This window comes from Hippoglossus hippoglossus, chromosome 23 (assembly GCF_009819705.1).
Source record: "Hippoglossus hippoglossus isolate fHipHip1 chromosome 23, fHipHip1.pri, whole genome shotgun sequence".
Taxonomy (NCBI): Eukaryota; Metazoa; Chordata; class Actinopteri; order Pleuronectiformes; family Pleuronectidae; genus Hippoglossus; species Hippoglossus hippoglossus.
In genome coordinates, this window is record NC_047173.1 from 5,142,994 (window position 1) to 5,161,773 (window position 18,780).

Below are 18,780 nucleotides of genomic sequence, written 5' to 3' on the forward strand. Positions count from 1 at the left end.
TTTGGACAATTTTGACTCTTTGCTGCTCCCGTTTGTCTTTGCTTGACTTCATCACTCTTCCCACGCTCCCTCCTCCTCCTCACCATAGCCTCACCCTACTGTTTTTGCTTCTAACATTATAAGCATTGACAGAGTTCCAATGCAGTATTACTTTAATAAAGTAAAAGTTCAAGGATTGTTTTCACAGCCCTACATTGGCCTCGCTGGCTTAAAAATAATTGTGTTATGAGTTTCTCAGGTTTCGGGAATCTCCCACTTGGTTGAAAACTTAAATATGAGTGGTCCTATGACAGGACAGCATACATAACATTTTACATGCATTTTTTGTCTTTTCCCTGTAAATCATTGGAGCTAAAAAAACAGGTTGATTCTAAAAGGTCACAATATACTACGGCACTTTATTGGATGTTATTACAAATTTCTGCAGACATTAGATTGGTTTTATTTTTAAAAATCCTCTTATCCTCATCCTTATTCTGTGGAGGTTAAATGCTCTCATTGTAAACTGCTAAATTAATGTCACTATCTGTCTTCCTGTGTAACGGTTTATATTTATAAGCAAGAAGCCAGAAGGTAATCATTCCTATCTTCATAAAACCAGACATAACACTTTGCAAAGATGATTTTCATAAAACAGCATCAACACAACCATAAATATCAATATAAAATGATTTTTTTTTTACAATTGTTTGAATTTTTTTATTATAATAATCATAATGTTAAAATAAATACACTATGGGCTCCTGACAGCTCAAACATGAAATGTTTCCACTGTTATGCCCTTCTCCATGTGTGTGCGCATGTGTCTCTTCAGCCTCGTCGATGTAGAGAAACACTTCATACAGAACAGACAGCTGTGCGGCTTCTCCCCGGTGTGTGTCCGGATGTGCATGTTGAGGTCGGACGAGCACCTGAACCTCCTCTCACAGTAGGAGCAGGGATACGGCCTTTCTCCTGTGTGGATCCGTTTGTGGAGGAGCAGCTCCCCAGAGGTGAGGAAGGTCTTTCCACACTGAGAGCACTGGTGCGGTCGCTCTCCTGTGTGAGTCAGGTTATGCCGGATGAGGGAGGTCGACTTGGCAAATCTCTTCCCACAGCGTGAGCACGCAAACGGACGCTCCCCTGTGTGTGTATTGAGGTGTTCGCTCTGAGCACGCTTGGTTTTAAAGCTCTTGGGGCACTGGGAGCAGCTGAATGGCCTGAAGTTGCTGTGGCTGCGCTGATGTCGGCCCAGCTCTCCCTGTGTGAGGAACGTCTTCTCACAGGTGGAGCAGACGTACGGCCTCTCACCTGTGTGGATTCTCTCGTGGCGTGTGAGGCTGGCCAGCTGGGTGAAGCTCTTCTCACAGTACGAGCACTGGAAAGGCTGCTGGCCATTATGGGTCAGCAGGTGCCTGTTAAGAATCTGAACCTGCGTGAAGCTCTTCCCACACTTTGCACACGGGTAAGGACGTTCCTTGATGTGGATCTGCTGGTGCTTATTCAGGAGCCACACGTGGGTGAAGCTTTTGCCGCACTCACAGGAAAATGGCCGCTCACCTGTGTGCTTCATCTGGTGTCTCTTTAGATCCGACGCCCGGCTGTAGATCTTCTCACACTGGGAGCATTTGTACTGACGCCGGACCACGTGTCCCTGCCTGTGCTTCAGCCGCTCCAGGATGCTGCCGAAGCTCTCGCCACATTTCTGGCATTTGTACTGACCACTGCCTTTCTCTGATGTCTCCTCTGCAACCACGACCTCTGTTGTTAAGTCTAAGGGAGGGTTGCATGTCTGGCCGCAGGCTGTGCGTTCAAAGTGCAGTTTGAGCAAACCCATCTGCGTGAACCGTTTGCCACACTGGGAGCAGAGGAAGGGCCGTTCTCCAGTGTGAATGCGTTGATGTCTGGTCAGATCCCAAGAGTTCTTGAAGCCCTTCTTACATTCCTCGCAGGCGTACGGACGCTCGCCAGTGTGCGTCCGCTGGTGACGGGTCACGTCTGAGGCGCGGGTGAACGTTTTGCCACACTCCTGGCACGTGTGTGGGTCTGGCCTGTCGTGGATGGGGAAAGGCTTTGGGAACTCAGGGCACTGGACCTTCTTCTCGGGGGCCTCAGCTGTCGCCGCAGCCTTCTGGAACTTGCCGTATTGCTCTGGGTGACTGTGCTCGATGTGCTGCAGCAGGTAGGACTCCTGCATGTGGAAGAATGGACACTCGGAGCAGGCAAAGACCTGGGTGGACATCTCCACAGTGGTTCCTATAGAATAACAGAAGATATAGAGGAATTAGCTGTTCACGTCGGCCCTATTCAAATTAAGAATACTTACATTGAACACATTTCCTCCCAGACAGTTTCCCATGCTCATAAATCTTTTCTTGCTTTAACCTTGTTTTTAGTATATTATTTATTATATTTGAAGTAAGAGTGGTTAAATTAAATAGTCTTCGAACTATATTAATGCGACATGAGTCTCAGTTTGCTTTGCACAGATACAACAGGTAGGAATGGCCTTCAGAGGGGAACATTATAGTTTTATACTGCGAGTACATTTCAGAGCCTGTACTTTTATACTTTCACTTGAAAAAAAGGTTGAAATGGAACTGATACTTGTCATTGAGTCGTTTTAACACAAGTATCTGTACCTGTACTTGAGTAAAGAGTACGTGTACCACCTCTGGTCTTTAGTTATGCTTTGGCTGAGGACAACAAAACAAAAACAAAAAAACACGATAAGTGGGGCCGAAACATCTGGTTCTTTTACCTTCTGCACCGAGGTGTTCAAGGCTTTTATGGTGTTGCAGGAGAGACCTCAGGTCATCAGGGTTGGAGAGCGCCTGCAGGCAGTCCCTCAGTACTGAGGGGGCAGAGGTCAGCCATGAAGCTGTCTGTTTACAAACAAAGGAATGATTTAGTATCATCATACAATAAATTGTGAGTAAATAAAGCTTTAAGAATCTTTTTTTTAAAAGCTTCCCTTCATATACATGTCTCTTACAACTATTAATGAAAATAATAATTACATATACTGTTTATCTTTTAGCCTGATCAATACTAGATTTTTTATGTAGATGAGTTTTAAAAGAATCTGATAACACTGATGTCATTAAAAGTATTTATATATATATCTATATAGATATATCTATATAGATATATATGAGTGTGTGCATGTTAGAGCTGGCCAAAAAGTATAACAAGCTAAAATGTTACACATCAGTCGATATCGATAATTAACAAGATAAATGTCGGGTTATTGTTTAAAGACTGATTTGTGCTCCCGAGTGAAAGTTGTGGATTTAAATGGTTCTTTATGAGCAGAGAATGACAAACATTTTTACAAATCTGAGGCAAATCAATCATGTGTGAGGTATAACACACGACTGATCGACCTCAGATTTTTTACCTCACTTAGCTTACACAATATTTAAGCATTATATTATTTTATATATTGGACCTTTGTTTTATTGCTATTCAAGGAAAATATATGGAGACATTTATTGATTTATTGCCCAGCCCTACTGATTGTATGTCTCTTCCCACCTGGCCGAGGTCTGGTACTGGCAGAAGTTTCTCCAGTTTGGAAAGAAACTCCCACACAAGCAGCTGCATGTCTGTGTCGTAGCTGAGACCATATTCTGCTGGAAAAACCTCCTGAGAAGGACAGAAGTGACAGTTACTCAGAAATCCAACAGTGGAGGGTGAGGTAAAATGATAACAATAAAATCTGATGTTTTACGTGAAGTGGTCTTGCCTGGTAAAAGTGTTTCCTCTCTGCTGGGTCTTTGAGGAGTGTTTGGATGAGCTCCACAAAAATGGCCTCCTCTGCATCCACCTCTGCATCTCCACTCTGAAATATACTGTCATTGATTCGGGGACCGTCTCGAAACAATATAAACACATCATGATGCATCAGGATGTTTCCAGGGGACAGGACAGGCCATCACTCTCTGACACGTGACATGCACATACAGCACCAACACGCTGTCACCTGTTCTTTTGGGAATGGTAATAAGGCCATTGCAAAAGAACACTGCTCAGACTTACCCCCGTGTGTCCTGGTGGGCGGATTCGTTCTAGGTGTGGCTGTATACGCGACATGTCGGCTGTTTCCTCATTTCTACACAGCTCAAGAATAATCTGAAGAGACACAGCGAGACATTCAGTCAACTGTTTCCATGAAGTGTGACACTACTGTAGGAGGATGTCTTGTCACTTGATCTCAGCTGGAACCCACTGACTCACTCTGGATCGCAGTCGGAGCAGCAGTTTGCCTCGTTGCTTTGGACTGAGCAGGTCTGGAACCGTGGCCGTCACCAGGGACACAAACTCATCCAGCTTTTCGTAATCGAGGTGGTCCCTCCGCTGAGCCACCTGCCACATCGCAGCGGAGAGCAGCCGCAGAGGAGGGATCAGCAGCCTCAGTGAGGACAGTGGCAGGAAGACATCTGTAGGGACACAGGCATGAGGAGGACGGGGTCACGATGTGTGTGTCTCCTTAATGTGAACTCAGATGTGTGCAGATCCGTCAATAGGGTTCATCAATTTCAAATCATCCCACTTTGATTTTGCCTTTGGGTTTTTCGTACTTATTTGGTCACATGAGAAACTTATGGCACCAAAATGTTCTGAATGTATTTTATGAATCTTATAAAAAACGATTCCAACATGTTGTATTTGTTATGTGATATAATACGACTTAAAAACCAAAGAGCAAACATTATGGAGGTGTTGACTTTATAAACTTACTTTGGTGAAAATCTGACCAATTTGAAAACATTTTGCTTGCAATTCAATATTAACACTTTTAATAGTTATTTTTTATACTGGGGATGAGAACAATTCCCTATGACCTATATTAAGAGTGATATGACCAATCAGAATGTACAGTCCTCCCTACAAGTTCAAACTCCATTAGTCCATATCTCCCTCAGTTACGGTCTGAGATTTTGGTTGCACATGTTTATCATGTGACCAGACCAGCATGAAAAATATGATTTGACATTAAATGTATATACAAAATAACATTTCCTATTACTTTAGACTGTTAGATGTTAAACTGAAGCTTGATCATTCAGTGTGTTAACTTTCTGTAGCACATGTTTTCATGTCAGATTGATGGAGAACCTTTAATAACCTCACAAACACAACGTAAAAAGGCAGGTAGAGCTGCTGGAAGATACAGCAGCTCTTTCCTCGGGTTTTCTACTCTTTTGGAGTCAATGGAGATAATGTGATAAACATAGAGATACACTTCACACAGCATGAGATGAACTGATAAGCACCAAGCATCATGAGCTAACAACCAAAACAAGCAGAACTCTGCTCGGCTCCTCGTTTAGCCTAGTTAGCATCTTAGCCAAACACTGGACGATGCAGCTTTAACAAGTCTGGTTTCTCACTTGTAAGAATCAGAAATGATATGTAATCATTTACTATGATTAGATAAACTAAATGCTAACTCGTTCCCATGCCTCGCTCTGTAATTTGGGGTGTTAGCTACCAGCTCTGCTGTTAGCTGGAGCTACGTGCTAACGACTAGCTAAGCTAGAGAGCTAGTTAGCTGCTGAACACCCAGTGAAGGAGTCCAGAGAGACGGACCTGTGTTTTCCAGAGAGGAGCAGCCGGTCTTCTCCATCATTCACACAATATAACGTCGCTTGTACAGTCACTGAGGAACTACACTGAGGTCATGTGGTTCATTGTGTGTGAATGCAGGGGGACTCCAGCCACACTTTGAAATTTGATGCGCGTCTATTCGGATCTTACGGTACACAGGTGCTTGGAGCTGAAAAGAAGCTGAAGACAAACATTGAAAGTTTGATGTCACTTATTATGGAGGATTGATTTCCACACAAGGTGTTAACAAGTATAATGAAATAGTGTATTATATATATATATATACATATATATATATATATATATGTTATGAATATTTACAGCAAAGTTGGCTACTTTTTCACTATGGCACTCAACTTGTTTGTTCTAAGTATTATTTAAAAGAAATACTTGGAAGGTGACACAGATATTTCACCTCACTCACCTTCAGGGTGACCCCAACTGTCTGTATGCCAAGTGTCAAAAGATTTCAACGTAGAATTTTGGAAACAATTAAAGGGAAATTTGGTGATTCATTCATTACGGCACTTGCCATATAACTTGCTCATATTAAACATAATTACAAATGAAATCCTTGAGGTGACACAGATATTTCACCTCACTCTTGTTCATGGTTTCATCACAGTAACTCATCATGTGACTCAGCGGTGTCTCCCGACAACATCTGGCAGGCTCCAGATGAGTCGGCTGTTGGTGTCCTGGAGGATCTCCTCTCGAACCTGGATCAGGGCATCAGTGAGCTGCTGGACAGTCTGTGGTGGTACTTGGTGGCGTCAGATACACGATACATAACTTCCCATAGGGGCTCGATTGGATTGAGCCAACCGAGGGGCACGGTGCTGGGCTGTGAGCACAGGTCCCACTAGAGGACGTCAGGCCCTCATGCCAACCCCTCAGCAACACTGGATTATAGCAACACTATGTATTAGCAATATACACAAATCCCAAATGTTCAGAAACGGTTTGTAAAAGTAAGAAAAGAAAAGCAGGCTGTTTTATATTTAAATTCATGTTACATAAAGCAACTACAATGAATGTATGCAGCTAATGGCAGCAACACAGTAAACAGTGTATTAATGGCTGTTGCTTTCTTGTTGCATTTTAAGGGATTAACTACCAATTTATAAACTCACTTTAATAATAGTATTAATAGCAATAAATGTTATATCTATAGGGCCTTTCAAAAACCCTGGTGTTTCACAAAATAAGATATAAATGCAAAGTTAGCAAATGATAGTAAAGCCAGATCACACTTAGCAATGCAATAAAACTTCATTCAATCAAAACACATTAAAGAAAATGAAAAATATAAAAATGTCAGCCTATATGTTAAATCGCTTTTTCAACTGAGAGAGAGACTTGAGATCAGGACTTTCTTGATGTATCGTTCAGATTTAGCAACGCTCGCACTCAGCTATACTCACTGTGACACCGTTTCTAATATGATAAAGACCAATAACCACTGTAGGACATAACACATTTAACAGCAGAAGTAACTCATCACAGCATGAGCATAAACCTGCACTGTTGTCAGGTGTTATATGATAATAGGTACTTGAACTGTAACACCAAACTAAAACCAAATGAGCGCCACTAGGTGGTTGGTATAAACACTTTATTTGCAGTATGTTCACTGTGCAAACTGTCAACATTTCAGTTCACCGATATTGGAATTTCTCCTAAGTGACCCCACACTGGATCATCTTGATCTCATCAAAGATTTGAGATTGTTCTTTTCTTTCCATGACTCGGGTGTTGATCAGATTATTTGGAGACATTCATCTAAAACACGTAAAATATGATACAATCACTTTGTGTCCCCATTCATTCGGTTTTCAGTGTCAACTTCATCAAAAACATTGCACAGCTTCACTCCACTAGGATAATTCTATATTAGTGATAATACATAAAATAGAATTTTAGTGATATTACATGTTAATTTTCCAAGTCCACTTTTCAATAATATAAATAATTAAATTGTTTATTTTTCACGTGGCAACAAAATAAATCCACCCATGAAGTAACAGCAGCTGGCAACAGGTCACAGGAGGAGGGAGTTGTATGGTTCAAATCTCTGAAATGAAAGCAGGAGGCTGCGTGTATAAAACCTTCAGGCACATGGTGCGAGGCGTGGAACCTCGATGCGTTGTGTCACATAACGCAGCAGGAAAAGTCAGTCAAAGCTCGGTTAGCGTTTCTCAGGACAGGGCGGGACCAGCACTCCGTGTCTTCAGGCTCCACAGTCCAGAAGACAAACCTTTAACAAAAACAATCACATAATCAAATCTTATACACACGCCAAAAAAACAAGGGGCAAACATTCTGTGAGGGATACAAAAGGTACAGGTGATATTCAGTTCTGAGAGAAACGCAACAGTCTGGTTAATGTGTGAACGCAGGGTGTCTCGGGATGTCTTTAGAGATTATTCGTAATCAGGGTTAATTTTATCATAACTACTAATAAATGATGTTCCTGCTGTGTTTGCTTATCGTGGGAACTGATGGCGTTCTCTATGTAGGGTCTCGACCTTACTACGTAAAGTATCTTAAGATGTGCTAAAACTGAACCGAGTTCAAATGAAACTAAATGTATATTTGACATTTGCTGGATTCATGTCACGACTTGCTTGGTAAAACAATCACTGGTTGCACCACTCTGATGGGAACACTCAGAAAATATTCATTTATTATGAAGGATTATAAATTCTAAAGAACATTTTGTGTAAACTCCTCTTTGGATGTTGTTAAAGTTCATGTATGAATGAATGAACAGTCACAACTCAACCTCACACAACCGTGTCGCACAAGAGAATCTAAGCTTCCCATTTCAATTCTCACTAAATAAACACAATTTTAATATATTTATTTAGTTTGTTTGTCACTTTGGGAACAAATAAAGAAAACGACAGTTGAGAGCACACCGCAAACAGTAGCTCAGTGGGGACCTCAGGTGTTCAGCGCATATTAACACAGGCTAAGTTAGTGTTTAGGGTGTGTGCTTAATAGATCAAATACTTCCAGGTCTTGGAAAGTTTACCTGAAATACAAGTTTATAAATGACGCCTCAAAAACAACCAACTCAAGCGGCGCCAGCTTCATTCGTCACTTTTAACTGCGTTATCAGCTCGGGAGTTGTGGACACTTCCGTAGCCGCCCTCTGCTAACAGCTGGAGGCTAACGAGGCTTACTCACCTGGTTACGGGACAATGAAATACATGACGAGGAAGAAGGCGATGTCGAAGAGCACGAACACCCAGAAGTCAAACCAGTACGAGTGTTTGGGTAAAGACGCATGAACTCCTGGTCTAAACATCCTCACGTCCTCCTCGGACTCAGGAGTTGACTTCAGCCCGTTCAGCCCCATGTTCACTTTGGTCTTCTTCTTCTGCTTCTGCTTCTTCTTCTTCTGGGTTTCACTGGCGGTTGGCAAACAACGATTTGGTGTATTACCGCCACCAGCTGGTATGGACTGTGGATCAGGGTGTCTTATCAGAATCAGAATTGGGTTTTATTGTCAAGCAGGTTTACACATACAAGGAATTTGCTGTGGTTTATTTGTGCAAGTATTAATATAAAACATAAAAAAAAAAAAAATACTATAAGCACCAGGAGAGGGATTGTGCAATATGTACAGTTTGTCTGTTATTTGCCACGGGAAGTAATTATATTAATATATATACTAAACAGTTCTTTGCAAAACATAGGAAAACATGCTACAGGAATATGTGATTATTGTGGGCAAGAGGAAACTGTTCATCACCAGCTTGTTACCCACTGGACCCAGCAGTCTGTGGCTCCCGGTGTGTCAACACAAGACATGACAAGTGCAATCTTTATCATACATCACTTTGATACTAATCAGTGTTTTCATTAACGTGATGAAAACTGGAGATTGCAGCTACATTTTAAACATTTTTCTGAAACTGAAAATAACATTAGTTTCATTGTATCAGATCAACCTCCAGAGTCAGTGCTTTCAAACTTTCTTCATGGACACATTGAATTCATATTGTGTCCCCAGCACATAGAGTCCTGTCCTTAAAATACAAGGATTCCATTTGTTAGATGTTCTATAATGTTTTTAAGATCTGAAATTATAATACATAATACACTGTGTTGAAACTATATTAACATGCCAACACACCTTATCCCTGTTTTCAAAGACAACAAAAAATATGTGATGTTATTCACTCCCATTCATTTTTTCAAGGGATACTTTTATACTCATATACTTTTATGCTCAAATTGTTATGTACTTCTACTTTAGTACACCTACCCACAACAAGTGCTTCTCAAAGGACACAAAAGACAAGAGCTCAGCATGTCGTTTGCTCGTGTGACACCAAATACCATTTATTAGGGCTTTACAAAGACTACAAAATCCTCCAGATGAGTTAAATCACTGTCTCTGTCTATTTACATGATATGTTACATACAAATGTACAAAATATAAAACATTTACGGACAAATGTTTCACCCAAAAAAGAAGAAAACTTTCTCTCAAACCAGAGTAAATGCTATGGTTTTCAACTGAGATGTAACTGCAGAGTGTAAGTGGAGAAAAATGACCAGTCGATCATCAGCACTGTAGTTTACACTGTTACCGGTGACCAAGCTCTGAAAGCTCGGGATCTACTGGCCTACATCTGAAGTGTAGAGTAGCCCAGAGGGTTAAATGTGGGATAGCCAAGCTCAGGTTTACTACATGGGTGTAAGTCAAGTTAAGGAGCAACCTGCTACCATGGCAACTGCTCCATTCGCATGCAACCGCACACCTTTGAGGACACGAGGTCGGTGAAGTTGGCCAGATACACGTGCGAGCCACCCGAGGCTCGGCTGCGGAGACACGTGAAGCTGAACACAGGTAGGATTGTATAGGTTAGGATTGTCCTGAGGTCGTGACAATGGGACTTGTTGGTCTCTGATGGGCTTTGACTGACTAGTAGCACCTGTTGGTTGTCGGTAAGCGTTATACAGTACGGTGTTAGGTCAGCTTCGGTGCCTCGCACAGCCCACGAGCCCAACGGGGCGGCAAGCTTGGGTTAAAACGTCCACGGAGGAAGTGCTTCCAAGAAACAACAGGCATTCGTAAAGACAGAGAGGAGCCAGAGAATATTTTTGGCAGGATGAGGGGAAAAGTGCCTCTTTTTTTTTTGTTCTCAGTCTGTGATGTCAGTGAGTTCACAAACAGTTTCTTACTGTACACCGTATGCCGCCTGCATCGGCAAAACATCCAATCACCACAAGACACACACCTGTTTCTGACAGCGTGTTGAGTTTTTGCATTTCTCTCTTTTTTTTTTCTTTTTTTAAGTACAATAATTTACTCAGCGGGTTAAGCATATTGTAACATCAACAGGGCAGAATGCATCTTTGATTCACTGTGCAAGACTTAAGTATTTACAACCCACCCCCGACCTCAAAGTGTGCAAAACCAACCCACTCGTTTAAACAGAGAGGACAATCGAAATTCAAAATGGCTTCCGTCCGATACACGCATACATAAAGGTAAAGGTCTCTCTTCTCAATGCATCCCCTTTAAAAAGCTTCAAAACATGCTCATCAGGCTAGAAAACCCCAAAACAATTTGGTTGTGCTCCTGTCTGTTCAAGTGAGCCCAGCTCAACTGGGCGCAAAACAACAACTAAAAAACACCCCATTCCCCCTCTTTTAAATGTTTTTACAATATTGGTCAGTTTTAAGTTCAAATACAGCATCAACTCTTTTATACTTCAGCTGTCAGAAACAAGAAAGGGCGGTTTGGAGGAAGAGGGAGTGACCACAAACTAAAGATGACAAGCAGCGTCTTTGACGGAGCAGAAAGCGGATCATCATCAGTCACCTTTTTCTCACTACAGCCAATGGGAGGAGGAGTTGCCTCCCCAACGTTTGCACATTTAAGGCAGTGAGAAAGCACCGGTATCATTGTTCCCTTATTCAGCTCTTGAGCTTTAATAATTTCGATTTCTCCGATTTCTAGATTTGCTGCACAAGACTCCCAATTGGGTTCCAGATAGTTCCAAGCACAACATTGTCAGCGTCAATCATTTAATTATAACTGATATTTTGTTGACTGAACTTAAGTGACAGCGATTTAACTAATATACGTCGGAGTGAAAAATAATCCGTCTACTGTTTTCCTGTTACTTTCTGAACTTCTCTGTCGCAGCCAACTCTACCTGTTTCGTTGTCGCAGGAAATCAGCTATTTGCTCGGACCATCTGCTAAGCTCCACCCCCTTTAGATACTGTTATGTCTGTCAAGCTCTCCACCTCCGCAGTTCACAATGGTAATGATAACACTTGGAATTCTTAGTAAGTTTGGAATATTAAGGTGTAGCTAATTAGCTAAGTTAACGCTACTTTCATGACTTGGTTGAAAACACTGTGTGGCTCCCTTTTTCATGGCATCATGTAAAATTGGTCTTGAATGTGCACTCTGGCAGCTGCATACATTATATCATGCTGTGTCATGCGTTCCAGGAAAGTCCACTTGCAGAAACTGATTTAAGTATTGAAAAGCTTATTAGCACAGGGGTTCGTATTATTCACATGGTTAAGCTAGTTAGCGAGACATGCCGATGTGTGCAGATCACGCTAGCACACCTATTCTCTTGTGTTTCTGGTTTTGGAAAAGCTCAAAAATGACACCACCCTAAAACCGTTTCAATGCTGAGCGTCTCTGCCACAGGGTGGAGAAATCCAAAGCTTGACAGACGTGATTGGACAATCATTGATTGGGGGGAGGAGCTTAGCGAATGATCAAGTGATACAGTTGTGTGTTTGAAAAGAAGGCGCTGTGACAACATGCTGCAGATGTGAGGAAAGCTGAAACAACTTAATCCAAGTCTACAACCACGGTCGGCTCTGCATTGTGATGGGGTGTGTGTTAGTGTGTGTGTGTGTGTGTGTGTGATGTGAGTGTGCATTTGGCAGTAAATCAAAGAGAGACATTGGCACTTGTCCATTTTTTCTTCACAGTAGCGATGTGGCTGGATGACACAAACAATGCGTGTTGGTTGTGCTTGTTGGCATGCGGGGCAGCGGCGAGCGGCGAGCGGCTTGGCAGTGCCTGACACTGACGGGGTTCAGGGCTGGACACCAGCACCATGAGGCTCAACTGTCCACTGAGCTGGAGGGACGCATGGGTGTGTGTTTGTGTGTGTGTGTGTGTGTATGAGTTTGCCAGTATGTTATGATAATATTAGTGTTGTCTAGTCGGGGTGTAGAGGCTTTGCCATCATGGAGATACAGAATTGCTTGTGCACAATTTATGTTTAGAAAAAGCAAAGACACAAAAAGGTGATATAGTGGTAAACAACGAGACAAAAAAGTTTTCTTTAGCCCAACCTGATTCTAAATCAGAAACTTGTGTGAAGCCAGTTCAGCAAACCACAACAAACTGCTGGTTTGTGACTATATCAAACTGATGCTGTGATTAACTCAATTTGTGAGAGCTCAGAGCCTCCAAGATAGCCACCAGAGGGCACTGTATAACCCCTCCAAAAAACTGTGTTGTCCTCCTCCCTGCCTCCCTCCTGTTGGACATCAGGTACCTCAGAGGTGTTAGAGGTACAATGCCTTGCTCAAGGACACTTTGGCAGGCTGGATTATTGGTCAAATGAAGGCTTGGACTGATTAAAGGAAAGTCTCCCGCTGCTGCCTGTTTGTAAGTGTATATATGTATGTGTGTGTTTGTGTGTGTGTGTGAAGCACCTCTTTAAACAAGGAAAGACATGAGAAACAGAACCTGTCCCCGCCCTTGTAAACATCTGAAGATATATCTGGGTTTTAAAGAAACAAAAATCCAGTTTTGTCATGTCGACCTCTTCTCCCCTTCTCTCTGACACTTTGACGACCAAAGTTGAAGTAATGGAGAGTAACCTGCGGCTCGTCACAGCTGAGCACAAACCTTTTACTCTTTGGAATTCAACTTCAGAGAAAAGCCCCGTCTACATATATTTGAAAAGTTGTATATTTCAAATGTGATACATCCATTAAAGATTACTCGCTAACTTCACTGTTTGATGTCAGCAAAACTGAAACGATCCAACCTGAAGGATTGTTTTCCATATAATACTTTGATTTAATATTGCACCATTCTTATGTAAAAAAAGTAAATAGGTGTTTACCGCAAAATGATGGATGTAACATTTTGGATGATAAAACTTTTCATATGCCATAGCTCTGTGCACTACTCGGGTCGTGTCTGACAGTGTTGGAGGTTCAAATGTTCCCAGGTTCATGGGGTCCAAGGGTGCGGTGTGTCCCAGCGCAGCTCTCGCTCTCATAGTGCCGACTCCAGTGAGGAGTCCAGCTGGTCGTCATGGTGACTGGTGCTGTCGCTGTCGCAGCTCTGTGTGCTGGAGTAGTTAGCTGCCTCCTGCAGCCGTAGCAGCATATTCATCTGCAAACACAACACAGCAAACAGATTGATAACAGAGACTGAGGATGGAAAACTACAGACAGATCAAGCATGAGAACTTCAAATACATGCAGAGACATAGTAAAGTGTTTCTTGGAGTTACTTACACCAAACTAAGCTAACTGCCTCCTAGCTATACCCTAGACTCATTAGCATTTACATTCATAAACAGGGCAAAATATTAGGATCACTTTTCAATATGGTGTTGTTCTGTAAACTCCAGTAGAACGCCACCGTCTACTACAACCTATTTTTTCCCGTTTCTAAACTAAGATTCAGGTTTCCAAGTATATCTGAGATGCCACTGTACTTATTACATCTAATAAATACACACAATATAAGAACTCACAACCTCTGTGTTTGGATTTTGCTTTTGTGATAAAAGCACTGTAAAAAAACTCTCAGTAAATCACCACAATAACACAGCAGAACCTCTCATCCCTGTAACAGAGCTAATGGTCTAAATAATGCAGCAGTGCTGCTGCATCTGGTGCATTGCTTCAAGAGTTCCTAAAACGAGACTTGGCACACCTGCTCTCAAAGTGGACACACACGCACACACACACGCACGCACGCACGCACGCACGCACGCACGCACGCACGCACACACACACGCACACACTAGAGGATCAACTATTGAGGGAGATTCAGAGAGAGAAGACGGGTGGAGAGAGAGAGAGAGAGAATTAATTTCCATTTGGGGGGTTATTGCAGCCCAAAAGGAATTAAAGGGTAGTCATCCAAAAACAACTGGCTTGATTTAGCAAGTCTGTGTGTGTGTGTGTGTGTGTGTGTGTGTGTGTGTGTGTGTGTGTGTGTGTGTGTGTGTGTGTGTGTGTGTGTGTGTGTGTGTGTAATGAGGTTTCACCTCAGAGCCGATAGTACTAAGCAACTTCACCTGCTTGTTTTTTTATTTTTTGTCACACCTTCTTTTCTTTTCTTTTTCCTTATTTTCTCATTTCAATTTCCTGCACTGCTGCAATGTAAAATAGAGCCTGGTTCCTTCACATTCCAGTTGTTATTTTCATCATCGATTTTCTTTTATTAAATGCCCAAAATAAACTCCCCACTGTGTGCTCCTTAATGGCACAGATTAATGTCTAGCTGTGTTACTGCTTGTGTTTTTTGTCTTCCTCACCAGTGGGTCTCCCTCAGTGTCACTCTGAGACACTTGCTTAGATGAGGCTCCCTCCTTGGATGAACTGTAGCCTTCGTATCCTACATCCTCTGGCCTCAACTGGAGCAGCGACTGGCCCTCCTGCTGCAGCGCAGCGGCGTTCCAGGGGTACGTGTCGTTCACCCACTTGGACGGATCCTCCCATGCAGCTCTTTGGCCGTAAAGCTGTAGATTGGGGTCAAAAGGGACGCTCTCTTGTTATACTTGAGAAATTTAAACAGCTTGGTCTATTCCGACTTTGTTACATTCAAATAAAGCAATTTATATAACGTTATACTGCACATTCATTGATAACAGTGCAGATTTATAAAACACTGTATTTTACTTTGATTTTATTTCTGCAGCTGGTGGAAAGTCCTTTAAAATCTCCTTCTTGTACCTAAAGATACTCTGGCTAATGGTCCAGAAAACTAATTTTAAGGATCACAGGACGTACCTGAAGCCCTTCCCTGACGGCTTCCAGCAGGTAGGGTACCAGAGAGTAGTTCCACAGGTCAGTGAACCAAACCCGAGAGCCTTCGACATCCATGGGACAGGACAGGAAGAGACGGGGGCCTGCAGGGACAAAAGAACCCAGACGATGAGGGTTGTTGGATGGAAGAAGGGAAGACCAAAGACACGGAGCAGACAAACAACATGCATGCTAATTTGAGCAATACTCAATAGCTTCAATGCAATTTGATTTCTTATATTCAAAGACTGAATATAAGTGTATGAAGGAAAGACTGTGTGCTTGAACTGACCTATGGTGACATCGGAGGAGCTGTGTGCCTCCAGGAAGCCGTTGAGATGCTGCCAGGTCTTAGGGATCCAGTCGATGATCTTAATCAAGTCATTGCTGCGCATGTTTTTATTGATCTCTGTCTCGATCAGCTTTCGGCGCAGGAAACGGCCCAAGAAACCTTTGATGGGCTCGGTGTGGTTGGTGCACAGCACCCACCTGCGACGGGAGAGAAATAAAATCAGTGACTCTCATGATTCGCTGCAACATGAAACCAGATTCCTCATCAAGCAACATTTGACTGTTTCTTGTGCTGCTTTCTTGCAAGCATTTCTACACCAGTATAAAAGGTTTTGGGCATATTTCAATTCACTATAAAAAAAAAAATCACATTAAATCAACGTTTGGCTTTCCCGAATGACTTATTGTTTGCCAAATCATCAGCTAGTCAAACATGCCAACCGAAAGGGATCCAACACTGACAACATGCACGATCGTTTTTTTATTTTAATTTCACGTTTTAAGTCTAATTATCTAAAAGATGTAATTACAGCACTCCCTGTGGAAGAATGCTTTTCATTTACAATCTGTGAGAACTAACATGCTGATAGAAAATTAAAATCAAACACATTGTCTGAGAGGTGAAATAAAAGGAAATCAAGTAAACCAAATTAGTTTGTGGAATCGATCACACTTGTACACATTACACCATCAGTATTTTAACCTCAGCATAAACCACCAATACCACAATATACTGAATTCAAATAGTGTAAGTCAAAGTTAAAGTGTCGTCACTAACCTGAAGTTGTGGTGCAGCTCGAGGTTCGGAGAGGAGGAAACTCCCTGGTTCATGGTCCCAATTACATACGGGCTAAAGGAGACAAGGAGAACGAAACACACAGTTACTCACAACTGCTCCGTTGTGTTGCTGCTGGGTCAGTAATGATGGACACCAGTGTGGAGTCCCTGTAAATCACCGCCTGCTTGTTCACAACAGTATACTGCTCAATAATAATGAGAGCAAACTTCCATCTGTACAAGCAGAGTACAGTTTCTCCTGGGCAGAACGAGTCAGCCTGGCAGGAAGAAAGACAGGAAGCGATCCGACTCACCATTTGTGGTACTTGCAGTTGAGGAAACCGTTGAATATGTCACTGAGGGAGCCGATATGGTGGAGGTTGTCCAGGATGACCACAGTGGGGAGCTCTGTGTCCGTCTCCTCAGAGTTGCACTGCTCAGCCAGGTTGGACAGGTACTGACGCAGATCCTGGGGGAAGGAGAACATTTTTCACTATGTGCACCCTGATTTGGATGCAGCATTTTGAAAGGCTTAAAGTGTATGTCAGCTCCTACTACCTCTTTATTTATGCTAAACTCGAGGAGGTATTGACATTTAAAGTAAATCACCGTCCTCGAACTGATATTTTACAAAAATCATGAGTTTAATAACATTTACTGCTTGCAAATCTGCAAGTCAAGGCTTTTCTCTTCCTGGACAAACTTTTGCCATAAAAACTACAAATTAGTAGAATTACATCATTACAAATTACATTTTTTAAATCCCCAAAGATGTTCAAAACCAACAGAGACAAATTCAATCCGAGCAAAAAACATTTTTTTCCAGAGATGCTATTTTGTATGAGCATTCAATGGCCATATTAAATCATTTGAGGTGGAGGTGGCAGAGAGACCAACTTGTACACTCACTTGTAGCAATGCATTTTTGCAGTGCACAGAGAATCCTAACTTTGTCAACAACATGAGACTTCTCTGTTCTTTGTACCTTGCTGGAGTTCTGGTCCACGTTGAAGCTGGCCACATTGTGCTCCGTCACCTCCTGCCCCAACTGGGAAATGATGTACTCGGCCAGCTTGGCAGCCAGGAAGGATTTGCCAGTGCCGCTAGGTCCTGAGAGGATGATGCGTCGGTGCTCCATCAACAGGTTGAGGTACCGCTGGATGATGGGTTTTGGGATGAGCGTGTCAAACACCAGACTGTCTATACTGTTCTCCCTCACTCCTAGCGAGAGGAAGGAAGGAAAGACGGAATGAGAGAGAAAAGAGTGGAAATCAATGTAGTAATGTCTTATATTGTTGTGCGCAAGCATTCAAGAAACGCTTCTAAAGGTTTATACTGAAATAAAACAAGACATTAATCAGGGTAACAATCATGTATTTCACATTTCTATGTCAATCTGCTGTAACCCTGGAATGAAAACTCCTTGCTTTGTACCTTTGAGGTTGACCTTGATAATGTTGTTGTCGCCCACCAGGTAGCCGCAAGGCAGCAGCTCAGGCACTTCAGAGGCGTGGGCGCGAACCACATCACCCATCCTGTAGCAGACAATGCTGTCGGAGTTGAGACCCAGACTGGTCAGAGGGTCCACCCGGAACACGTACTCCTGCGGGGAGGGAGGAGTGGAAAATGAAGAGCTGCAATATTGATCATGCTTAAAATATGTTGTGGCTCTGAATTGTTGCTGAACGAGATCTGCAGTTACTTCTCATATTGATTGTGTATCTTGCTTTGTCTGTCTGTGGGTCTTACACAATAAGTCAGACATTAGTGAAGTTGGAAGAGTGATACAAACTATCATTGTACAGATAAAAATGTTCTGTTATTTGACCTGGTTTTACAACTTAAGCATGGTTTAGGTTTATAATTCCCTTAAGTTCACCATCAGAGAACATTCACACATACGATTCAGAGTGTCCAATTTATCAAACCGTAGGTTAAGTGATTTCAAAGAGCAAAAAATATTATTATCAATATTACATACATTAATATCTTCATCCATAGGTAGGATGTGGTATATGAAATAGTCCAGGCGCTCGTATGAATAGTTACTAATGAAATGTCTTTAGTA

At 42.3% G+C, this 18,780-nt stretch overlaps 2 protein-coding genes and 2 long non-coding RNA genes across 16 annotated transcripts in view; 1 reads left to right on the top strand and 3 right to left on the bottom strand.

The window, feature by feature from the left end:
- Positions 1-81: 81 nt before the first annotated feature.
- LOC117757567 (zinc finger protein 2 homolog) lies at positions 82-5,823 on the bottom strand. The gene is made up of 8 exons (XM_034578820.1): positions 5,575-5,823; positions 4,219-4,421; positions 4,021-4,113; positions 3,728-3,823; positions 3,517-3,627; positions 2,741-2,864; positions 733-2,235; positions 82-494 (listed from the first exon to the last, which is right to left on the bottom strand). The coding sequence occupies exons 1-7, from the start codon at positions 5,612-5,614 to the stop codon at positions 752-754; spliced, it is 2,151 nt and encodes a 716-aa protein (XP_034434711.1). The 5' UTR covers positions 5,615-5,823; the 3' UTR covers positions 82-494; positions 733-751.
- Positions 5,824-7,193: 1,370 nt separating this feature from the next.
- On the bottom strand, positions 7,194-9,005 carry LOC117757572. The gene is made up of 2 exons (XR_004613151.1): positions 8,785-9,005; positions 7,194-7,849 (listed from the first exon to the last, which is right to left on the bottom strand). It is a non-coding gene; the product is annotated as an uncharacterized LOC117757572 (long non-coding RNA).
- Positions 9,006-9,895: 890 nt separating this feature from the next.
- On the top strand, positions 9,896-11,970 carry LOC117757573. The gene is made up of 2 exons (XR_004613152.1): positions 9,896-11,881; positions 11,932-11,970. It is a non-coding gene; the product is annotated as an uncharacterized LOC117757573 (long non-coding RNA).
- Positions 10,735-18,780, bottom strand: part of nav3 (neuron navigator 3) — a 308,358-nt gene continuing 300,312 nt past the window's right edge. For all 13 annotated transcript variants that reach the window (XM_034578815.1, XM_034578814.1, XM_034578808.1 and 10 more), the window contains 8 exons: positions 18,147-18,315; positions 17,698-17,933; positions 17,027-17,181; positions 16,714-16,785; positions 15,937-16,133; positions 15,630-15,748; positions 15,155-15,358; positions 10,735-13,998 (listed from right to left, as the gene is read on the bottom strand). In XM_034578815.1, coding sequence (XP_034434706.1) covers positions 13,879-13,998; positions 15,155-15,358; positions 15,630-15,748; positions 15,937-16,133; positions 16,714-16,785; positions 17,027-17,181; positions 17,698-17,933; positions 18,147-18,315 — 1,272 coding nt within the window. In that variant the 3' untranslated portion in view covers positions 10,735-13,878. The remainder of the gene's footprint in view (positions 13,999-15,154; positions 15,359-15,629; positions 15,749-15,936; positions 16,134-16,713; positions 16,786-17,026; positions 17,182-17,697; positions 17,934-18,146; positions 18,316-18,780) is intronic.